We start from the raw sequence: 23,186 nt of genomic DNA on the forward strand, positions 1-23,186 counted from the left end.
GAGCTTGGATGTTTCATCCTGGACAGTGGCTCTCACACTCACGAGTCCCCGGCCTCCTTCCTTACGGCTTGCGTACAGTCTCAGGGTGCTGGATTTGGGATGTAAGCCTTCATGCATCGTTAGGAGCTTTCGGGTCTTAACGTCCGTGGTCTGAATCTCTCCCTTTGGCCGCCTTATTATTCCTGCAGGGTATCTGATCACTGGCAGGGCATAGCTGTTTATTGCCCGGGTCTTATTCTTGCCATTGAGCTGGCTTCTTAGGACTTGCCTCACCCGCTGGAGGTATATATATATATATAGAATCGATTTAGTTAAACAGCAATTGAACAGATTCTTATATATCATGCCACTGTACCAGCACACAGCAAAGTACAACAAAGGCAAATACAAATACATAGACAACAGTACAGTGTGATATAGTTACATAATACATGACATTACATCATAACACATGGCCAATAAAAGGTTCAACAGACACTGGAAACAGTTTTTGTCAATTTTATGTCATCAAATGGTTGCACAAAATAAAATCATCTGGGGGAAAGCATATATCTTTATCCACTGTAATTTATTTATCCAAAATAAAATCATCTGGGGGAAAGAATGTATCTTTATCCAGATGATTTTATTTTGTGCAACCACTTAACAAAATAAAATTCAACACCCAATTTTTTCAGTGCAGGCTAAAAACTGTAAAATAAATCAGTGAAATGACGGATCAGACTGCCATACTCAATGAAGGCATGTTTTTTTGTAATGTAATATTGCAGTCTCGACAGAATTGCAAGAGACAAGTACATGCATGGGTACATATGTTCTCTCTTGCATACACTACAACATGTCTGGGAATAGAGCAGCAGCATGTCCGCCTCTGCTGCAGATAATGTTGTCATTCACATAAAAGTGAGAGTGTCTCAAAAAAAAATTACATGTTGAATTTACTCAATTGTATTTCTTGAAGTGGATGCACAAAATAAATCATCTGGACACAGATACATTTTTTAAAAGTAGATGTATAGTGTTATTTTATTTATGTTATAGGATTTTATTTCCTGCAACCACTTGACAAAATAAAATTGAATAAGTTCAACACACCATTTTTTTCATTGTAGCCATTCTAAGGTCCGTGAATCACTGTAATTTGAAATAAGTTCCTAAAAAAAGAGAGTCTCAAGACAAAAATTGGAAATGGGCCCTCTACTAAAGTCGTTACATAACTGAAACGCCTCTGACTACCATGTCTGTTGCAACAATTCAATGCTGTGTTTTCCCTGACGAAAGAGATTTCGAATTTTTGCCCACACTGATCAACATTAACCTTATTAGGATGACAAATGTCATAATTTTAGTGTTGCACACTCCCGTTTACCCAAATTGCTTCCACTGTCTTAAGGTCAAAATGATTATTGCACTTAAATGGAGCCAGCCTGTCCACTTTATGTTTTCACTCGTCAAATTTGTTGACCGTGCATGGGTCACATGAGATGGGAACAAGAAATAGCCTGCACAAAATTGTACTGTACACAAGGAATGAAAAAGTCCGTTTTTCATAATATTCCTCCTATTGGGCTTGTGAATTCCATATTGCGTTCAAATACAGTGGACCCCCGCCATCAGACTCCTGAACAAATGACATCACAATATATGGCTCTAAACAGAAGCCAACTACTATGTGCAATATTTTTCTTGTAGTCCTGCTCATGTGACCATTTACGCCAGTGGTCCTCAACCACTCGGCCCATTTGCGACCGGGCCGCACAGAGACACACGTGCGAGCCGTGAGTAAATTTACTCCATCAGAAGTGGTGGAAATGTGCATGACTCGAGCCAATCGGAGTCCCCCTTCTAACACTGAAAGTTGAAATAAACATTAATTCATTCATTTTCCGATCCGCTTATCCTCACAAGGGTCGCGGGCGGTGCTGGAGCCTATCCCGGCTGTCTTCAGGCAGTAGGCGAGGGACACCCTGAACCGGTTGCCAGCCAATCGCAGGGCACGCACACAGACAAACAACCATTCACGCTCACACTCACACCTAGGGACAATTTCGAGTGTTCAATCATACATGTTTTTAGAATGTGGGAGGACACCGGAGTACCCGGAGAAAAGCCACACAGGCCCGGGGAGAACATGCAAACTCCACACAGGGAGGCCGGAGCTGGAATTGAACCCGGTACCTCTACACTGTGAGGTCAACGCTCTAACCACTGGACCACCGGGCCGCTTGAAATAAACATAATTCACCAATAAATGAAAGAAGAAGCAGAAAACAGAATTGACCAAATGTAAAGCAGGTGAGCAGATGGGCAGCCATGACTTACAAAGATGAAGCTATCTTGACAAGAGAAGCCCTCGCGGTATCTCCAGAGCGACGTGGAGAAGGAAGCTGTTATGCATGGTATGTCGTCAAAAATAAGGCAATCCAAGAAACCCGTTGAATCAGTTGAACAAGTAGCACCCAAGCGATGAACTGGAAAGCATGAAAATGCGAGCAGCCTACCTACGTAAACATTAGCAGTTCAGTTGCTAATAACTAGTCGGCAGTCACTGGATGAAAGCAGCAATCCCTCGTGTCACATTTGAAAGTAGCAATGATGCTAACGCCGGATGTAGGATTACAACTTAAAAATGATTATTTTTACATTTTAAGGCATCTTTATTATTCCTGATTGATCCATTTCTTAATTCACTATATTACTTTATTTAATCTACATTTGTTTTCCAGTAGAATAACACAGGTTGAAAGAATGAAAAAAAAAATCTATGTAATTAAAATGTTAGATTACTATACCTGTATACTTATCTTTGTTGTCGGTACCAGCACTTTAAGACCCGCAATTTCAAAACAATGAAAAAAAAGAACAACATGGACTTGTCTCAAATGGTCTGTGAAACAAAAATAGTTGAAGACCACTGATTTACGCTGTGCAATACCTCTGTAACCTTTAGTTCTTGAATAGTCGAATGCCTGCATCTTTGCCCATTATATACTGTTCCTTTTTGTACTATTGAATGTACTCCCCTTTATTTTCAAAATGGTTTGAATGTTTTTAAAATTGGATTTCCTGAGCTCAGGGGTCGGCAACCCAAAATGTTGAAAGAGCCATATTGGACCAAAAACAAACAAAAAACAAATATGTCTGGAGCTGCTTATAAGCCTTAAGGCAACACATATTATCAAAATGACTACATTGGCTACAAATATACAATGAGCCTTCACGATTATTTTTTTTTCTCCCTGCATTGCATCCTGTAGAGATGGGGTGCCCAACCTTTTTTGATGGAAGATCTACTTTTCGATCAACCAACCTCCCGCGATCGACCCGTTATCGCATGCGCGCATACACACGCTTTTACACACGCATGCCATAATGAGAAACATCCATAACAGCCCCTAACATGATCGAGGCATGGGACGCACTTTTGCAGCGTGTTAACTATCGTAGCTTACGTCGCGTTTAAAATGCTTTTCTCAGCCATCCATATACCCATTCTTTGCCAGTACCCTCGGTGAATTGTACATGAAATGCTGTTTTTTTTTTTGTTTTTTTTCACGACAGTCACCTGCCTGGCATCCCGTCCTGCTAAAAGAAACGTGTGTCGCAGGCTAGGACGCAAATCCTCGTTGACAGAAATGTTGACATTAAATATTTATTCTACACATTTTTAAAGCATTGGAAAAAGTTAGGAATGTTTGTGTCATGTTTGTCCTCCTACAGAATCCATATTAAAACAAAAAAGATATTTCCCTCCCCCATTTTTCCATTTTCAAACATTTTTGAAAAAGCTCCAGGGAGCCGCTAGGGCGGCGCTAAAGATCCACATGTGGCTGTGGAGCCGCGGGTTGCCGAACCCCGCCATAGCTATTTCACTTTCATTATTTAAAATGACTCTTTTTTTAACATTCAAGGGATTCAAGAAATTTTATTGTCATAGCGACACAGATTTCCACACAATATGACACAAAATAAAGAGTGTCGCAGACTTGTGAAATTAAAAATAGAACAAATAAGCAAATAAAATACGATCAAAAGACAAAGGCCTCGGGAAATGTTTATTCATCATTTGAACGTGCAAAGATGCAAATGCCGCAAGGTGTATATGCACCAGAAACAAAAATGCAAGTGGCTTGAATTGCACAAGATATTTACGAGGTCCTTGTCCTTGAAAAAAGAATAACATGTTCAATGTGTGGGGATTAATGGGCATGGGGGGAGTTGGGTGCTGACACAGAGCACTGTTCGACTCGAGCAGTTTCTCGGCTTGCGGAAAGCAGCTGTTCCTCGGGGTGGTGGTCCTGCTCCAGATACTCTGGAGTGTCCTGCCTGAGGGGAGAAGATGGAAGAGGGAGTGTGTGGGGTTGGGGTTAGTTCTTAACTGAGTTGGGCAAGTTGCTTCGAATAATTAATACATTACCAATTACTTCTTACGTTTACTGGAAAGTAAAATGTTTCGTTAGAATATTAATTTCTGTTAATTATACAGTAAGTTACTTTTTAGTTCTCAGTTAATTGTAATTCCTCATATAGGGGCATATTCTCCCGTTCGAGCTAAAGGCAATTCATTCCGCACTTAACTGAGGATGCCTGCAAATTCTGGATTATAGAGTTGGCCTGAGACATGTGAACTCCATTAGATCCCTTTGGAATATAGTATATCAAACTTGAAATGTGAAATTGACTGACGTATAGATCCGGACCTTATAGCCAATTGATTGTCCTCAGTGAGATGCCTCGCTCGTGTATGTATTTGCATTGTTACGTTTCTGTCTGGTTACATTTGGTTTTGTTTCCTCATGTGTCCTTTTTGTCGCCACCTGTTCTAGTGATCAGTGTCCCTTGTGTTAACCAATCAGCTTCCTCAACCCTTTGTGTCTTATCCAGGTGTTTCTCGTTGTCTCATCACTCTGCTTGTATTTAGTTCCCTGAGTTCTCTCAGTCTTGATTGGGTCATTGTGAGTTGTGTGCGATATGTGAGTTGTGCGTTTGTGAGTGGCTGTGTGCTCCACTGCTGTCACAGGTTTCTTTTGTCACTTTGGCTCCTTTTGATTTCCAGGACTTTGTTTGAGCACTTGTAGTTTGAAATTTTTCAGTGTACTCCTGTTTGTATTTTAGTTAAATACATCTTGGGTCAGTTCCACCCTGCTCCTCTTGCCTCTTGCCTGCTTTTTGGGGTCCTCCAACTACCACCATGCAAATGTGACATGCATTCTGTATTTAACAAATACAATGAAAGTAATTTAATCACAGGATTATGGTCATGACTGAATGTCTGTTTGGGGCTGTTCCCTGAGTTGAAAAAGCGAGTAAGCCGGCCGTTGTTGTCAGACAACCATTTGTTGAACAGTATATATATTGTTTAATTTTTAAATTGCACATCTGCATCTGAACCAATTACCATTGTTTGTGCTTCATCCAAGTGACTTGTTGAATCAAAATAAAAACAGAAGGAGTAAAATGCACATCTACATTTCTTGAAACAAATACCGTATTTTCCGCACTAAAAGTCTCACTGGATTATGAGGCGCACCTTCAATGAATGGCCTATTTAGTAATTTTTTTCATATATTGGACGCACTGGATTATAAGGCGCAATCTACAATGCATCCACTAGATGGAGCTACGCTCCTTCCTAACAGAATTTATTTTGGCATTTCCTTGAGGGTAGCTCCAACAGAACGATCAGATGGCAGTAAAATGTAGGAGACTGGACTATCTCAGAAGTGTTTATTCCTTTGTTGTGTACTGTATTCACAAATGAGAAAATGCCAAAATAAATTCTGTAGGGGGGGGCTATAGAATTTATTTTGTGATTTCCTCGCTTGATTTTCTGTTTTGATGCATTGTTTTCAATTTTCGTAGTTTCATTGAAGTAATCGTTAATTTACGTTTTTCCGAGGCGGTCATGAACGCCTCTCGAGTCGAACGGAAGAAGAGGAGGCACGGACACGGACAAAGACGTACCTGTATTTGTTGAAACTGCGAAAACCATTAATAAAGTGTGCGTTTTAAAAAAAAAACACCACAGCTGCAACAAAAACGTATCTAATAAAGCAGCGACACACTTCACTGAATCAACAGCAAGTTATAACATTGCAAACATGTCTCCAGCAAGGAGCCATCTTGGGGTCGACATATTACCCTAATGACCATACACAAGGCGCACCGGATTTTAAGGCGCGCTGTGAGCTTTTAAGAAAATGGAAGACTTTTAGGTGCGCCTTATAGTGCGGAAAATATGGTATCGTATTTTCTGCACTGTAAGGCAATTCGGATTATAAGGCGCACCTTCAATGAATGGCCTATTTTAAAACTTTTTTCATATACAGTCAAACCTCGGTTTTCGAACGTCTCTGTTCTCGACCAAATCGGTTTTCGACCAAAAATTTTGAGTTTTTTTATGCCTCCGATTACGACCGAAAATCGGTTCTTGACCAAACTGAGCGCACTTGAATGCACCACTCGACTCCTCTCGACTTCCTTCCACGAGGGAGTGACGCTTCCTCGGGTAGACAAAGAAGTGACGCCTCCGTTGTGAGCAGACGTGTTCAAGAAAGATTTTTAAAAAAGCAGACGTGTTTGTTGAGATCTACTCAAATTGGACTGTTATTTCTGCATGGCACCAAAGAAAGCAAGTGGAAGTAGTAAAGCTGGTGAAAAAAAGAGGAAAAAGAAAGCAAGTGGAAGTAGTAAAGCTGGTGAAAAAAGAGGAAAATAGTGCTCAAAACTATTGAATTTAAAAAAGATTTGATAGTAAAATATGAATCAGTTGTGCATGTGTCTGTGTTGGCTAAGGAGTTCGGCATGCCGAAATCAGCAGCATGCTAGAAAAGAAACACCATCATAAAGTCAGTGATGTGAAAGGATCTCATATGTTTAGCAAACAAAGGCCACAAATATTACAGGAAGTGGAGAAACTTTTGCTTATTTTCATAAATGAGAAGCCAAGATACGATTTGTGGAAAAACAAGACAATTCCTGTACCACCACGAGATGGTATAGGAACACTAACAGGGAAACAACTCAATGGGGAATATGAAGAAACTGGAACACCATATATAAGACGCATCGGATTATAGGGTGCACTGTCGGTTTTTGGGAAAATTGAATGCTTTTAGGTGCGCCTTATAGTGTGGAAAATACGGCAAATATATCCATCGCAAAACACGTAGTCTATAGACAATGAATATACTTTGTACAAGCCATGTCTTTTCCCCATTATTCATAACGTTGTGATAATGCTCTGTCCAATTCAGGGAAAGTTACCAAACCACTAAAATTTGATTTGAGGGTTTTTGTCCAGATTAAGCAGTTTGTATATACTATGTCATCCTTTTTTTTTTCAACATGGGAGGGGGGTAATTAAAAGCTGTTTTTTGCGACAAGGGAGCAATAGAGTTGATTTCTGGCGCAGAAACGGACACATCATTTATATTTTTCTATATCGTATGATTACAGCACAAGTGCTAACTCTGTAATGCTTTCCAGCATGCCGCCTCCGACAGATTTAAACAACGCGGCATTGGCTCAACAAGCTATGTTGTGATTAAAATGTAACCAATCATAGCTTGCTGGCCGCCAATTACGGCCCGTGGGCAACTAATTGCAGACCACTGAAGGAAGTTTAAATTTTTTTTTTGTCTTGAGAACTGATATATTGTAACTGTGGGTGATAATGAAGGTTTTTTGTTAAAATGTGCAATTTGTATCAGGGCCAGTCATCTTATTTCACAACAACCCCCCCTGTGAAACCAGTAATCCGAACTGTGAGCCAAAGACACACCTCGTAACAAAAGTCTGGTCAAGCCCGATTTGTCTAGTTGAATGAATCACAAGTGATCGTTCATTGCCTTAACATCTGCTGGCCACTTGCTACCATGACCTTGGCACCCTTCCTCAGCCCCCAGCAACTTTGTGTTGTGTTGCCTGCCTTGACTCATTTGCCTCTCGCTGATGAGGGTTCCAGGCGCGCGCATTCCATTGTTGACTAGGTGTGAGATTCAAACTGGCTTTCCGCTAATTTGATTGTCAATGTTGAGGAATGCTGCCATGTTGTTCCCTTGATGTGTCCGCTGTCCTCCACCAAAGCATAAGGCCAGCTTCTGTAATGAGCTTTGATAACTGTTCTGCGTGGACAGTAGATGACTTTAATGATGTTGACAACATCACAACTCTGATGAGACATTGATGATTAAATTCTCTAAAGATCTCCCTGTTGGGTTACAGTTGTCTTGAATTCCAATATCTAATTACGGCGGGTAAAAATGTGTATTTTGATGGAAACCCCTTGTCGCTATGCATCTGGCAGTCAAATCAACAGATGTTTAGTAACATATTTGTTGAAATTGCAAAAAAAGGAATATTTCCACTATCCAATGTGTAATTTCAAGCTGAAATCAATGCAGGCAAGCCCTGTGCAGAAATGTGCAATTGTCGGAACACTTTTGCTGCGGTAGCACGTCGAAAACATTTGAGTATGAGTGGCCCAAGTATCCCAGGTTGCTGTTTTTGCTTGTGCTGCTGTTTTTTTTCTTCATCTGCTTCTCAACAACATTTAGGATGATCAATCATTTATTTCTAACATCTGTGCAGCTTTTGGCAAAGAAACCAACAGAAGCTACGCAGCTGTTTTGTATCCTATAGGAATTGAAAATGCTAAAGTATTTTGAGCTATATTCATTTTTCAGGAGTTTTTAATGAATCCTAATCATCACTACATGACTGGCAGAATGTTTGTGATGTCGCCTCATGTTTATTTTCTGGATTTGTGCGGTGGGGTTATTTTGGTGGGGTATATGATGACTGAACTCTTCCAGCCTACCAACAAGCTGTAGTAAATTACAATTTTTAAAAGCTTTTCTTTTTATGTATGTTATTTCACTCATCATTTTATCGGGAAAGAAATGGGATGTCATTCACCCTTTTGGCATGACATAAAGACGATACAATACTATTTGTATTGATTATTTTTCTCAACATATCATTTTTACTGTGGGGAAATTTGCAATGCAACGGTAGGCCAGGTTAAAACAGACACGTGAGGAATTTCGCATGAAGCATAGCTTATTTGCATATTTACTCATCAGGCCATAACATGGGAAGTAAACTGCGTGGATTACAGCATCCATGACAATATTATACTGCTACGTTGTATAGCCTCCGTTAAACGTGGCTTCATTAAAAGACAAAGGAGGCTTTTACTGTAGCAATTAGTGTAAAAAATAAATCCACTCATGTATTCATGAACAGCCATCCAGTTAATTTTTACAGGTGAGAATCAGATACCAGCAGAAAAAGCAGTGTTTAGATCAGTGGTTGTTAACCTGGGTTCGATCGAACCCTAGGGGTTCGATGAATCGGTCTCAGGGTTCCACGAAGCCTCTGTCAGGGAGGGTAAAATCCACCCAATTCAACATGTCAATTAGTTATGACACGCCTACTTGGCCATCACTGGCTGCAGATGATCACATTGACATTGGCCAATCATAGCTGTGGGAAATTTAGTTTGTTTGGTTGTCGACGTCTGACTGCCGTGATAGTACGTCGTTCAATTATGTTGTTGACGATTCAGTGGGTTGTTGATCCTCCACGGCTGTTTGATATTTAATGTCTCTTTCCAAGTCATTTCCTCTGTCACAAACTTAAATGCTGGAGCTGATGAAATATTAACAGCATTGAAATTATAAAACAAGATTATCGTTTACTTGCTCCATTACAGCTTGGTTGGTTTGTTGTTCCCAGAGACACCCAAAGCCGTCCTGGGGATGGTATAAGGTTTTTTTTTTTGTTGTTTTTTTAATTGAAAGTGAGAGTAAAAGTGAATAAATGACTTTTTCACCTGCAATGGTACCTTGCAGTGTAGGGATGTTCGCCTAGGGCGAAAATCCCAATTAGACATTAGGATCCATGCATTATAAACTGAGAAATTGTTGAAAAATGCCCCATGAATGCAAACATCCTTAGTGTATATCAAACGTAGGTTTCATCTTACATTTATTTGGTCTATTAGCAAAGTTACACAATAAAAATTTACGAAACTTATGTCCACTACAGTTCAAGCCATACAATTGTTTTCTTGCTATTCTTTTGAAATACGTTTGCTTGCCACAAGGTATTATTGCTGCAAGCTAACATTTCGTCTCTTTCAACAGATGAAGTCAACAGACGTGGACCAAGGGCTATTCACAGACAGCTACTGCCGAGTGTGCAGTGCCCAGCTGATCTCCGAGTCCCAGAGAGTTGCTCATTATGAGGTGAGGAAGACTCCAATAAGGCACACTAACAGTATGCAACGTTTATGACACAATTAACTTGAATATCATACATCGATTCACTTACTAATACTGTATACTGTATCCGAACCTCTGGTTACTACTGCAAGCATTGTACCCCACCTTGCTCAGTCTCCATCTGAGTGTAGTCAGGTGGACTGTTTTCCTTTACTGAGAGTTATCCGCTGTGCTTTGTTTGCCTTTATGGTACTTATCTACTTCTTAAGGTTATCTCCATTTCCAGGAGATGCATAGATTGATCCATCACCTCTGATCCGCATTGATGCCGAGTACAAGATTTCGGTGGTTTCATTCCTCCTGTTTTAGTCTCGTCAAGTTTCTTTGCTGCTGTTGCCTTTCACTCAGCTGTCAGCTTGAGTTAGAAGAGTGGGTGGAAACTGGAAAGGCTGTGGGATAGTGGACTCTCCGAGGACTTCAAATGGCTTACGTGACACGCAGATGTTGTTATCCGATTACAGGATGTACATGACAAAAAAAAAAACACGAAAATTTAACAATCATTACTATTGCTATTCACATTACTATTGATATAAATTGCTGACCCAATGGGTCAGCTGCGGAATCTGAACATTGAGAAGGAAAAACAAAAGTCTTGTTTTGTTTCAGGCTGTGAGCTTCACACTGTCCCTTGTTTGTTGCATTCTTTGTTAACTTGCTTGTGTTTTTGTTTTTTTAATTTATTTTTATTTTTTTAACTTTGTTTCCTGCAGCGATGTGTGCTCATTGCTATTTAAAGTACAGTAGTCTAAAATGTCCTTTGGTAACAGGAGAACTGCTTTGTTCTTCAGGACTTTGCAGGAGACAGGAAGTGGCTGTGGCAAAATGTTCACTAAAATATTAATTTTGTTCTTGTGTGATGAATGCTGAGCAAAGGACCTGGCCTTTTGCCTCCCGGAACAGAGGGATTTTTGGATTCTGTTTTAACACTGTTTAGGTGTAATGCATTTTGACATGTTTGGGTCATGGTGGTGATGAGCAAAAGTGTGTGTGTGTGTGGGGAGGGGGGAGGGGGGGTGCGGGAGGGTTGTGTATTAAATTTTTTTTCATTTCTGTTATTTGCATACATTTGTGTTTTTGGTGGCAACAAAAACAGCAAATTTTCCATTTATTTAACATCTAGAAAACTAATTGTAAAACTCAACTCAACTCTGAATTTCAGAAGCAACATCAGTTTTTCAACATTGTCTTTCAAAATAAAGCTAGTTCGATGCACTCCAGGTTTTTTAAGGCAGTTTTTTCATCCCGGCCGTGCAACAATGGACCAGCTCTAAACCCTCAGCATGGTCCTTGACTGTGAGTGGAAGTTTGCCCAATTAGTCGACAAGTATTTTGTGGACACAGCTCAGCCTGAAGGCATTCAACTGTGTCCCTTGGTGAATTCTGTAGGGGGTGCTTTGGGAGTACGGGGCACCGGAACCCCTTGATGTGGGCTGTTCGGTCCCTATACCACCGATGTCAAAGTTTGGTTTACCATGCCGCCCAGGCTGTCACAAATCTGTTTATAGGTCAGAAATTCGAGGCACAGCTGTGGCGTTGAGGGGGTCCGGTTTGGTGGACTCAGTTTTGCATCAGTGTGTGTGTGTGTGTGTGTGTGTGTGTGTGTGTGTGTGTGTGTGTGTGTGTGTGTGTGTGTGTGTGTATATATATATATATTTCAAATACTCAATTCAGTTGAGGAAGAACTTTTTATGTTATCATATCGAGAGAGGTAATATAATGCCGTTGTAAATACAGTACCCAGGGTCTAATTTTGTCTCTTTGTACTCTGATCTTTTGACGGTCTGCTTGGAAAATTTTACAACCCATTTGATTGGATCTTTATCAAATCTGTGCATGTGGCTTTGGAAGTGCTGGAGCATGTCAGCGACTGACAAGTTAATCTGGATTCTCTGTTTGACCTTTACAAGTATTGATTCGTGTCAGAGAGGATTAGTGAAGCACAGAAGCTCACTACTAGTTGTTGGGCTTAGCTTGTATCACATTCTAAGCACCCACACACATAAACAAAAAATCTACTCTACAAAGTTCTGTTTCAATGAAACAGTGGTGACTGGAATTGCGCCTTGGTAATAAGTCACACATGTTTAAAAGGGCTTTTTGATGGAAATTGTCCTTTCTGCAAATCAGCCAGTAGGTGTGCTAAATTCAACCAGGTCAGCTAGGGATCCAGATATCCCCAAGGAAATGTTTTTCCAAACCCATTTAGTCCATTTTGGTGGAAAGAAAGAAAGTATACATTTTACTGCAGCCTCCTCTTTACTATGTATTACCTTCTTCTTTTCATCAGATGAACTTTTGGGAGAAATCACCAGGAGATCCTGCTGATTCAAAGAACAAAAGCTTTTAAACCTTTGAGAGATATGGATTCGATACAATATTACAAGCTGTCAAAAAGCAAACTCAGTGGAGTGAAAAGTCCTCGGGCTTAGAAGGATGACATGGTAATGCGCTCACAGAAACATAACACATTTATGCAATGTTAATTTCTCAGTCATTTCTTTGAAGTATTCAACACCTTCTTTAAAACAAAGATCTATAGTAGCTACTGTGTCCTGAACATGAACTGAAAGCATTAACTGTCACTGCACATTGACAGTCTCTTTGCTTAACATCTTAACGTTGTCACTCTTACATAGGTAGAAGACCATGTCATATAAATAGCCTTTTTAAATTGCTTTTATTTTCACTACCTTAACTGGTAAAGGGGTTTGTGTCCCAATGATCCAAGGGGCTAAGTCAGACTTTTTGCCAGTGGCAGGGTCACTCATGGAAAACAGTTCCTAGGTGAGGGACCAGACAGCATGGCTCAAAAGACCCCAATGGTGTGTACAAATACTGGATTGTTGTTCGTTACCCTGAAGGTGGGTCTCAATTGCGGGCGCCTAGTAACCAGGCCTACAGCCAGGTGGTTGTGTTCACAGTTAAAAAAAACCAAAAAACATAATCGCGGACTGCACTTCTCACTTAACTTATCATATAGACAGATAAATAAATGAAACATACATAAAGCTGATTGATCTTCAGTTAGTAACATCACACGCACAAACGGGATCAGATGATGCCTGCTAATGACCAAAAGTCTTTCTAATGGCTTTCTCAAACTGCATGCCTTTTTTGTCGTTTACGACGGTCACACTGTCGGACTATGAGATAAATATCGGTCTGTCTTGAGACCAGGCGAGATGTCACACCACAAGGCCGCCACCAACCAGACCAACATGTGTGTGTGTGTGTGTGTGTGTGTGTGTGTGTGTGTGTGTGTGTGTTCCTGGTCCACATCACCCATAAATAGTATGGATTTAGATGACGAGGAGTGGGCAAGGAGTTCCAGATCCGGTCAGGGTTGGAGCTCAGGGAGGAGAGACAGAGGGTATAACAGAATGAGAGGTCTTGGACAAATGGGTTCAATTTCTCCTACTGTCAATGATACAAAAATTGTGGGTTGGTCTGATGGATAAGTCCATTTCAACTGGATCTCAGAGGGAGCCTTTTCAATTAGTTTTCCAACAGTTCCCGTGTATATAAATAGTTCTACAATGAATAATTCTACAGGGAGGGATAGTTATGTTATTGGATTTTATCTATGCTCTCCCATGCCTTTATCTGAAAGCAAGAATAATACAAGGTGGAATTTTACACCGCTAGTCTTACACTAATACTACTTTGTTCAAAAGGTCATTTGAATATAAAACAGAAATGAAACAAATAGGTTTTCAATTTTAGTAATTCTGTTGGATGTAATGCAAATGTGATAATAAACCAGAAACACTTAAACAGTGGCTATATAATATCCATATGCCATGCCAGCAATGAAGGCAGTTTTAAGTAAGTGGACAATTTTAGGCAGTTAACTTCACATTATTGGCAAGGGTGTGTGCCTTAATGTTAGATTCTATTTTCATTTTATTTGACAGTTTAATTTATGGCCTCGGAAAGGAAATCATTGCATTTTCATATGTACTGTGTATAAACCTATCAGAAAATTAGATCTCATTTGGCATGACATTCAAAGTCACAGATTAACAAGGCACCTTTATAATGCAATGGCTATGCAGCAGTGTTATCAGAAATATATGAAATAATCTGGAGGCCTTTTGTAGATTATCTGGTACAGTTGTGGAAAATTGTTTCAAATTGTTTTGATAGCATGTTCAAGAGTGTATCTGCAAAGCAGACTATACTGCTGACCTCATGTGCTACGCTTAAAAAAATGCAAAACAACTGCTGTATGCAGGTAAGCTTTATGAACTTTATGAAATCGTAATTAGTATAGCATTACATGCTCACTTTTCTTGGCTGATGATTTTATTGCTTTATTCCTTCAATTGAAAAACACAGTGTCGACCATTTAGCACATATTGTTTCCCTGTTAATTCGTGGATCATGTTTTGTACAACAGTGGCCAAATGTCAACAGCAAATACCTCTGTGTAATCACTATCATATCACGGTGCCTTTTTTTGTTATGTATGGTGGCAGTGGACTGAACTCACTTCACAACACACTGCCCCTTGTCCCCGATTATGTTCATGACCTTTATGGACAGAATTTCCAGGCTCAGCTGAGGCATTGACTGGGTCCGGGATCGACAACTCTCACTGGTGCAGTTCGCTTTTGAGTGTGAAATGGTAGGGGTGAAAATCAGCACCACCAAATATGAATGAAATGTAAAATGAAAATACTAATGTATGGATAGAACAGTTAACCCCCTGCCCCCTCCCACCCCTCCACAAATTGAATTGCACAATAGTTGTAATCCCGTTGTGTCATTTTAAATGCAGATTTGGATGGCCTCAATGTTGATCGGGCCAAAACAATTTGTAGTCAAAAGTAAAATCGTGGAATCTGCAACAGCTCTTGGCTGTGCATGATCTTGTGTCAAGCAATCGAGTTTATATTTCAGCGGAACTGGCTCAGATTTTATTTTATCAGTGAAGGAAACAGACTGTAATATCGATCTTCACATCCTTCCCTTTGTGTATTTTGTCCTTGGGAAGAGAAGTTGGAAATCAAACCTTTAAGATACCTCATCTGTGTTTTCCCCTTCACGGTGTGAAGTCACAGTCAGAAAGAGACAGAAAATAAAACTGTTTTTTTTTCTGTGATATTACTTTTTTCTTTTGTATCACGTCTCGTCATAACCACAGTGTTTCTTGTTAAGCTGATTAATTTTCAGAGAAACTAATTTGTCCTCTCAATTATTTCCCCCGATGTGGCTCTAAGATCAAATTCTGCGCGATCAATGCAAAGCTTGTAAGAAGACACCTGCTACACCCTGATTGAACTGCGGTCTAATTATCAATTCAGCATTGTTTCAGGCAGCTAACGAGAGCAAGTACATTTAATTGAGTTGTCCCTTTTTAGTGAAGCTGCTCCCTAACAAAGAAACATGCATGTGATTCAAATGTCTAAAATTGTGTGGAATTAACAGGTATCCTAAGGCAAGCAAGTAAATGTGAATTTTCCAAATAAACGGGTAAGTTGCAGCACAAGAATCTAATATATGTCATCACTAATGAAAGATGGAATAAACACCAGCAAGGCTCTCAACGTGGTCAATCTCATGACGATATACTGTGGTAGTGAGTATCACTCTACTGTAACAGGGTGATGACTGCAGCTTAAATTAGACAATAAGGAGCCTGGGGTCAGATGGTGAAGAGGATCAAGTACACCAAACTGCTGCTAAATAATGGAAAGTAAAATATCAATAACTTGAACTCAATCCTCTCCAGGATACTGGTTGAACTGCGATTTGACACATTTGAAAACAGTTTCACACCTGAGAAATGCTCTCACATCTCTGTTTGTTTTTTCAGCCCCAGCTAGACTGAAGGGCGTTTCCCTCCAGCAGGCGCACCTGTTCCGCGTTTACCAATCAAGCCTGCCATGTATTTAAGGACTGCCAAGCTGCCTAGTCTCTTGTTGGATTATTGACCTAGCTTGCTGTAGTGCTTCAAATTTTGTTTGCGCAACCTCTCGATACCCTCCATAGTCGCTCTCGTTATTCATAGACACTTATTTGTCAGGATTTTTTGTTTTTTCATTGCTTTTGATCTTTGGCTTCGCATTATTGGCTTCTTGACATTTTGTTTCTTTATTTTTGGTGTTCCCTAGTATCTTGGCTTTTGCAAGCACTTTTGTTTATGCATTGTTTCTTTTGGCTCCCTGGGACTAGCGATTTATGTTTGTACTTTGTTGGTGCACTTTTCTGGAAATAAATATTTTTTATTTTCGCTCTTTGCCTGAGGCTGCATTTCTGAAATCCAAAAACATGATTTGGTTCGGTCCAGAACCTGACCAACACATACAGATGATCTTTTCCAGCATCAAGCTGCCATGATCTTAAAACATTTAATTGTCCCAGGAATTTTGAAGTAGTTTTAGTCCTTCAAAGTCAAACAACTATAAGAATAAGAGAACACAATAAATAGCCATAATTACTTAACAGTGAAAGAACATCAAAACTTCATTTTAACACATGTCACAGGGCAGGTGCTTCATATTTACCACCAAAGGCTCCTCAAGTTCTTTGTGCACTCTTGATGAAAATTTTCGTCAAATATCTTACGGTATTTTGAAACATGCTTTAGTTAATCTTCATAAAATATATAGTGTTTGGGAAGTCAGTTCAGCCTAAACACAAAGAAAGCCTTGGACTTGTAGTTAATGTTCAATATATTGCTTTTTTTTCACAAAATAAAAGTGCAGTTTAAAACACTTTTTTAACAACCCCATCATCCCCATTTTAAGAAGCTGGCAGCAAGAAGGCATGACTGCCCAATTTTAACCCAACCAATAAGAGGATAATCTGAGGCCTCTGATGGAACACAGTAGGAAGTGGCAAGGTGAAATGAAGGGGGTTTGAGAAACAACACATTTAAAATGTACTGTATGTGGCATGGGCTCGACAGGTTATAGCACTCCACGTAAATCATTTAAAGCAATTTGGCTGCATTGTATTGCTTTATTCATACCACTTTCTTTTCTTTCTTCCAGAGTCGAAAACATGCCAATAAAGTGCGACTTTATTACATGTTACATCCTGTGGATGGAGGCTGCCCTGCCAAGAAGCTCAGAACAGACAATGTAAGTTATTCATGATGTATACATCACATGCCTTGTCTGAATTCACTGAAAAACATGTGTCTCGTGTCCGATCTCATCTGCCAGATTCACATCAAGAATTTTATTTCTTAATGGATTTTTAAGATCCTCTCAGAGTGTCTGAGTAGCTGAAAGGCTGGGAGGGAAGCCACCATTTTAGTCCCATAAATGACATACATGGTGGTGATGGGCTGCGGATGGTGTCGCTTTGCTTTTTTGTGTGTTCTCCTATAATGAGAAAGAGGTAGACTTTTAGGACTAGTGTACAATATCTTATCACACTATTGTGTGTTCATCAGGCTACAAATAATAATTATATTTTTTCTGAGCTGATCACACCGGAAAATATTTTTTTTTTATTTCTTGCTGAGATTTATTTCTGGTACACAAGATTCAAACAACACTTCTTTGCTTATAAATTGCTGAGATGAAACATGCAAACACTTAATTTTGTACAGCATGTGGATAAAGTGATGTAGATAGAACACCTAAACCATTTAGGCTTAAAAAAATATGTGCATGGCTACATAACTTTGAAATCTGAAGTCAATAGTTTGTTCAAGTTTTTGTAAAAGTAAGGTTTGGAAACAAGAAAATGCTTACTGTATTGCAATGTTTTTATTTACAAAAAAAATGAAATTTTAGTACAGATCTTTGCAAGAATCATGGAAGTTGTCTGAACATAATTGGTACTGCCACACCATCTCCTTTCAGCATTTGCCACATGTGTAACAATCAAGACAGCGCACAGTGGCATGATTGTGCTTGCACTGACAGCTCAGTTGGCATATGCCCTATTCTCTTGGCCAGGTGCCAGCCAACCCATCCATTAACCATTTTAATCACATTTCTCATGTGTTGGACTACGACAGTCACTGATGGTGTAGCGGTAGACTTGCCTGACCTGTGTGTAGGCAGCGTGGGATTGATTCCCACTTAGTGACGGTATGGATGTGAATGGTTGTTCATCTCTATATGTGCCCTGTGGCTGACTCGCAACCATTTCAGGGTGAAGTTGGCCTTCTGCCCGAAGTCAGCTGGTGTAGGCTCCAGACACACCCCTCCCCCCTCCCCCATGACCCTTTACACAGGATAAGCCGTGTTTAAATTGGATGGATGGCTGGATGGATGGATGATGTTTTTTTTTTTTTTAAAGGATTGGTAATTCTTGGACTAAGGACTAAATTGAGTGGGCGTGTAGCAGCCAGAAACGGGAGGTGCTTGAATAATGAGTGACAAATCCACATCAGACGAGGCCAAAATCTAATCCACTTGCTCTATCTAGCAGGCCTTTGCATTGGAAATGTTATTGCATTCAAACAACAAACCAAATAGATGATGAACTTGACATGAGTCCTTGCCTAATTTGACCTATGTTTCCTGCACAAAACAGTCAGGGATGGGAATTTAAATGGCATGGGACCTTTGAGTTACATTGTTCAGGAGGTATAGCATGACTATATTTGGTGATGTATAGGTGTCTTAATTGGCCTACCAATCTCTCAGAATGTGATATTTGCAAAATATTTTACTTGTCTGCAGCAAACGGCAGCCGTGAAAACAGGTCAGTTATTTTGCATCATTTTAAAAGAAGACAACAGAAAAACCCCAAATATTACGCCTTATGTGAACATTATTTTGTTCAACTCAAGAGGGGCCAACTCTAATATTAGGGCTTCACTTGAAAAGACAGCTTCACATCCTGCTTAACATCTTAATCAAGTCTGGTCCCTGTACACTGATATAGATGCTGCTCTCCATTAATTGGGGGTTAAATTAATTCATTGAATGAATCTAAGTACTGACAAAATGTAACAATGCACCAGCTTTAACCCTCCTTTGTCATTCTACAACTGTTTTTTTTTTTCCTGTCTGACTGAGGCTTTTGTAAAAAGGGCACATTTCTTGATGGGAGGGGACCTCACTTGTAAAATTACACAGATGTGATGTGACCAGGCTGTGCATATAAGGTGGCACTGTCTAAAAATACACACAGCAGCATTGCCTCCAGAGAATGAGACAGTGCCTCCATTCTGGCATGGCCCAGCATTTTTGAGCTGATGACATGTGACAACTGTACACGCTGCTGGTCATTCTCATTGCCGTGATAACCTGCTTTCATTCATGCTGGTGGGAATGTTGGTCATCTCGTGTATTTACAAGATTTTATAGGTTGGGTGATGGCTGAAATGGACGAGGTACATTTGCCATACTGGCATATTGCCAAAATATGCCTCTAGAGTTGCAGAAAAAAACATCACGAAAGAAGTTGGCTGATCCAAAAGAAAAGGTGGGAAAACTAAATTGTCATGGATCCCGCAGACTCAGACAAAATTAAGAATCCTTTGGCTAGCCAAGGACCACTGGTGGGCCAGCAGGGAACAGTGTTAATAGAATTCCATGACACGGTTGCCCTGTTGGCTCACCGCTTTGAAGAATCAGGCTCACGTGTTGAGCAATTTGGGCACCCAAGGGAAGCCCCGCTTGAATTCTTGAACTGCCAGTATTGGGGTGCCATCTACCCCAACAAATTTACCCCATCCTTCACACTATGGAGGTGAGCCTGGACTTTATGGACAATTTAGTCACCAGTGCTCTTTGATTTTTGACCAGCAACCATCGGCCTACACCCTAGATCAGGGGTGGCCCACCCGCGGCTTGCGAGTCGCATGCAGCTTTTTGTCTAGTTCAATGCGACTCCCGGGCTTTAACAAGACAATTGTCGAAAACGCCTCGGCGATGGCGCTGCCATTCAAACAACGGTGTTTAATACACAGAACATACTACGTTAGCCTATCATCGATCCCATTACTTAATTGACATAGAGGGCAACCAATCAGATGACTGAATCACCGCTCATGCGCAGACAATGGCGCTAAGTGCTAAGCTAGTCAGCGAATCACCTCTGTTTTTAAGGCAGGGGTGCCCCAAGAGCCAGCAGACTGGTCCCGGTCGGAGGAGGAAATGGGGGTGGGAGGCGGAAATGGGGGGAAAAAAAGATTTGTGTGTGTGTTTGTGTCTTTAGGTTTCATTCATGTTCGGGCGCTCAGTGGCGTGCATGTATATGTGCGCGAGTGCATAGTCGTGTGCTTGTGTGTGTGTGTGTGTGTGTGTGTGTGTGTGTGTGTGTGTGTTCATATGCTTGCACGTGCGCTATCGGGTCGATCGTGGGAGGTTGGTCGCTCCAAAAGTCGATCTTTGGGCAAAAAAGTGTGGGCGTGTATGTGTGTGTGTGTGTGTATGTGTGTGCGCACGCGCATGCGTGTTTGCGCGCTCGCGTGTCTGTGGCTCTTTGCAGTAACACAGTAAAAAAATTGGCTCTTACTCTCTGACTGGTTGGCCACCACTGCTCTAGATCAGTGGTTCTTAACCTTGTTAGAGGTACCGAACCCAACCAGTTCATATGCACATTCACCGAACCCTTCATGAGTGAAGAATAAAAATCAGATTTTTTTTTACACATTCAAGACATAAAAAACGGATTTATTGAAAACAGAAAAAAACACGAAATAAAATTTCAAGACATAGGTATACGTTATTTTAACTGTGCACAAAATGAACCAGCCAGTGATGGCCATGTGGGCATGTCATAACAAATTGTCATGTTGAGTTGGGTGTGTCTTAATTAACCTACATGGCAGAGGCTCCGTCGAACCCCTGAGACTGATTCATCAAAACCCTAGGGTTCGATCGAACCCAGGTTAAGAACCACTGCCCTAGATAGCGCCAAGATTGCACCACCCTGTTCAGAAAAGGGAGGCAGATGTTGCCTCTTAGATTGTGTTTCGGGTTGGCAATCAGTTTGAGGTTGTTTTTCGCATTTTGGCGGCTGAGAGCGGATTTGATTACTGTGCCTTATGTAGCATCTTCCGCTATGTTTTGAGTCGCCCCATGAAAGATGAACTGGCCATGCGGGACGACTCTACTAATTTGGAGGAACTTATTGCACTGGCTATCCGCTTGGATAATCGGTTGTGAACAGTTGCGCGCGGCGACTGAGACCGATTATGCCGACTGACAACTGTCGGAGGACCCCCGACGAACCCATGCAGCTTGGACATCTAACCCCTGAAGAGAGAAAACAACGCTGCCAAACCGGTTCATGCTCGGACTGCCGTCTGCTGGGTCATCAAGTATCCATCTGTCTAACATGAACTTCGTGCTCACTCCGTAATCCACTCAGCTGGGTCATAGGGAATTGGACACCAATGAACTCGATTCAGGACCTGTGATACTAACCCTCGTGTTCCATCTCCCTTCGAGTTTCTAGGCAGGCTTCTAACGTCCATAGATTAGAGTTATCAGAGGGGGTGTCATGCGGGTATCAGAAATTTAATATTATGGCCCTTGTGGACTCTGGTGTCGACGAGTGTTTTATTGATCCACGTGTGGTTGAAGGTCTTGGCTGCCCCACAGAGGAATTTACCGACATCAATTGGGTGACCGACCTTGACGGGCTTCTCCTGGCAGAGGTCAAAAACATTTCAAGTTCTCTCTAGCTTTAACTCTTGGGTAATCACATTGAACAAAGGAGATTTTTTTTTGTCATGCTATCACAAGCAGCCCCTGTTGTATTCGGTCAAGGCTCATAAACCAGACATTAAGAGGGGCAAACTGGCTACTGAAAATTGGCGCGTGTTTTGCCACGGTCCGGCTTTTTTTTTTTTTCCAAGGAAAATGCAGCACTTTTGTCTCCCAAGGCTCTCACATATTATCCATCTGTATCAACTTGATAGTTATACACCACGGGCGGACAACCCGCGGCTCACGAGCCGCATGCGGCTCTTTGGCTGGTTCAATGCGGCTCCCAAGCTTTCACATGACAAGCGTCGAAAATACCTCGGCGGTGGCGCTGCCATTCAAACAATGGTGCTAAATACACAGAACTAACTACGTCTGTATGTCAATCCCGTTACGTGATTGACATACAGGGCAACCAATCAGATGACAACTGAATCATCGGATTGACATACAGGGCAACCAATCAGATGACAACTGATTCACCACTCATGCGCAAACGTGGGGGGAGTGTATGTCTGTGTGTTTCGATTTCGTTCGTGTTCAGTGAAGTTCCGGCTCTCGCTCATCTCAGTGTCTGTGTGTGCCTGCGTATGCGCACGTGCGTGCCTGCGTGTGTGTGTGTGTGTGTGTGTGTGTGTGTGTGTGTGTGTGTGTGTGTATATATCCTCGTCTCACCCCTCGCGTGGTGTCCGTCCCTCATTCAGCTCAGGTCCTCTCCCAGAGGCCAGGAAGCTTGAGGGTTCTGCGCAGTATCCTTGCTGTTCCCAGCACTGCACATTTCTGGACTGAGATGTCCGATGTTGTTCCCGGGATCTGTTGCAACCACTCATCTAGTTTGGGGGTCACTGCCCCGAGTGCTCCGACCACCACAGGCACGACTGTCACCTTTACCTTCCAGGCTCTCTCCAGCTCCTCTCTGAGCCCTTGGTATTTCTCGAGACGGTGACGGACGGAGACGGGAGACGGTGGTTCGAATCCCGCCTGGGGCAAAAATGAGCACATAACATCATCCAGTGTGGGTCCTTGGGCAAGATCCTTCACGCTATGCCTACCTCATACAATGATGAGAGACAATAAAATGAATGACATGCCGGCTCAGACGTCGCCCGGCCAAACAAGGTCTGCGTCAGGTGCTGGGGAACCAGAGCACCTTGATGAAAAATGGGCTACTGGAACAAAGCGGAGATGGGCGAGATGCGATAACATGGCTCTGTTGGAATGCTACTACTCAAGCAACCCTAGTCAGAGGGGTTACATGCAGAGAATG

The 23,186-nt window shown here is 41.3% G+C and overlaps 1 protein-coding gene across 3 annotated transcripts in view; it reads left to right on the forward strand.

Annotated features, from left to right (window-relative positions):
* zmat4a (zinc finger, matrin-type 4a) overlaps nucleotides 1–23,186 on the forward strand; it is a 73,749-nt gene that overhangs the window by 5,931 nt on the left and 44,632 nt on the right. For all 3 annotated transcript variants that reach the window (XM_019885350.1, XM_019885349.1, XM_019885348.1), the window contains exons 2-3: nucleotides 10,152–10,253; nucleotides 17,291–17,380. In XM_019885350.1, coding sequence (XP_019740909.1) covers nucleotides 10,152–10,253; nucleotides 17,291–17,380 — 192 coding nt within the window. The remainder of the gene's footprint in view (nucleotides 1–10,151; nucleotides 10,254–17,290; nucleotides 17,381–23,186) is intronic.

This window comes from Hippocampus comes, unplaced genomic scaffold (assembly GCF_001891065.2).
Source record: "Hippocampus comes isolate QL1 unplaced genomic scaffold, H_comes_QL1_v1.1 scaffold45, whole genome shotgun sequence".
NCBI classification, from domain to species: Eukaryota; Metazoa; Chordata; class Actinopteri; order Syngnathiformes; family Syngnathidae; genus Hippocampus; species Hippocampus comes.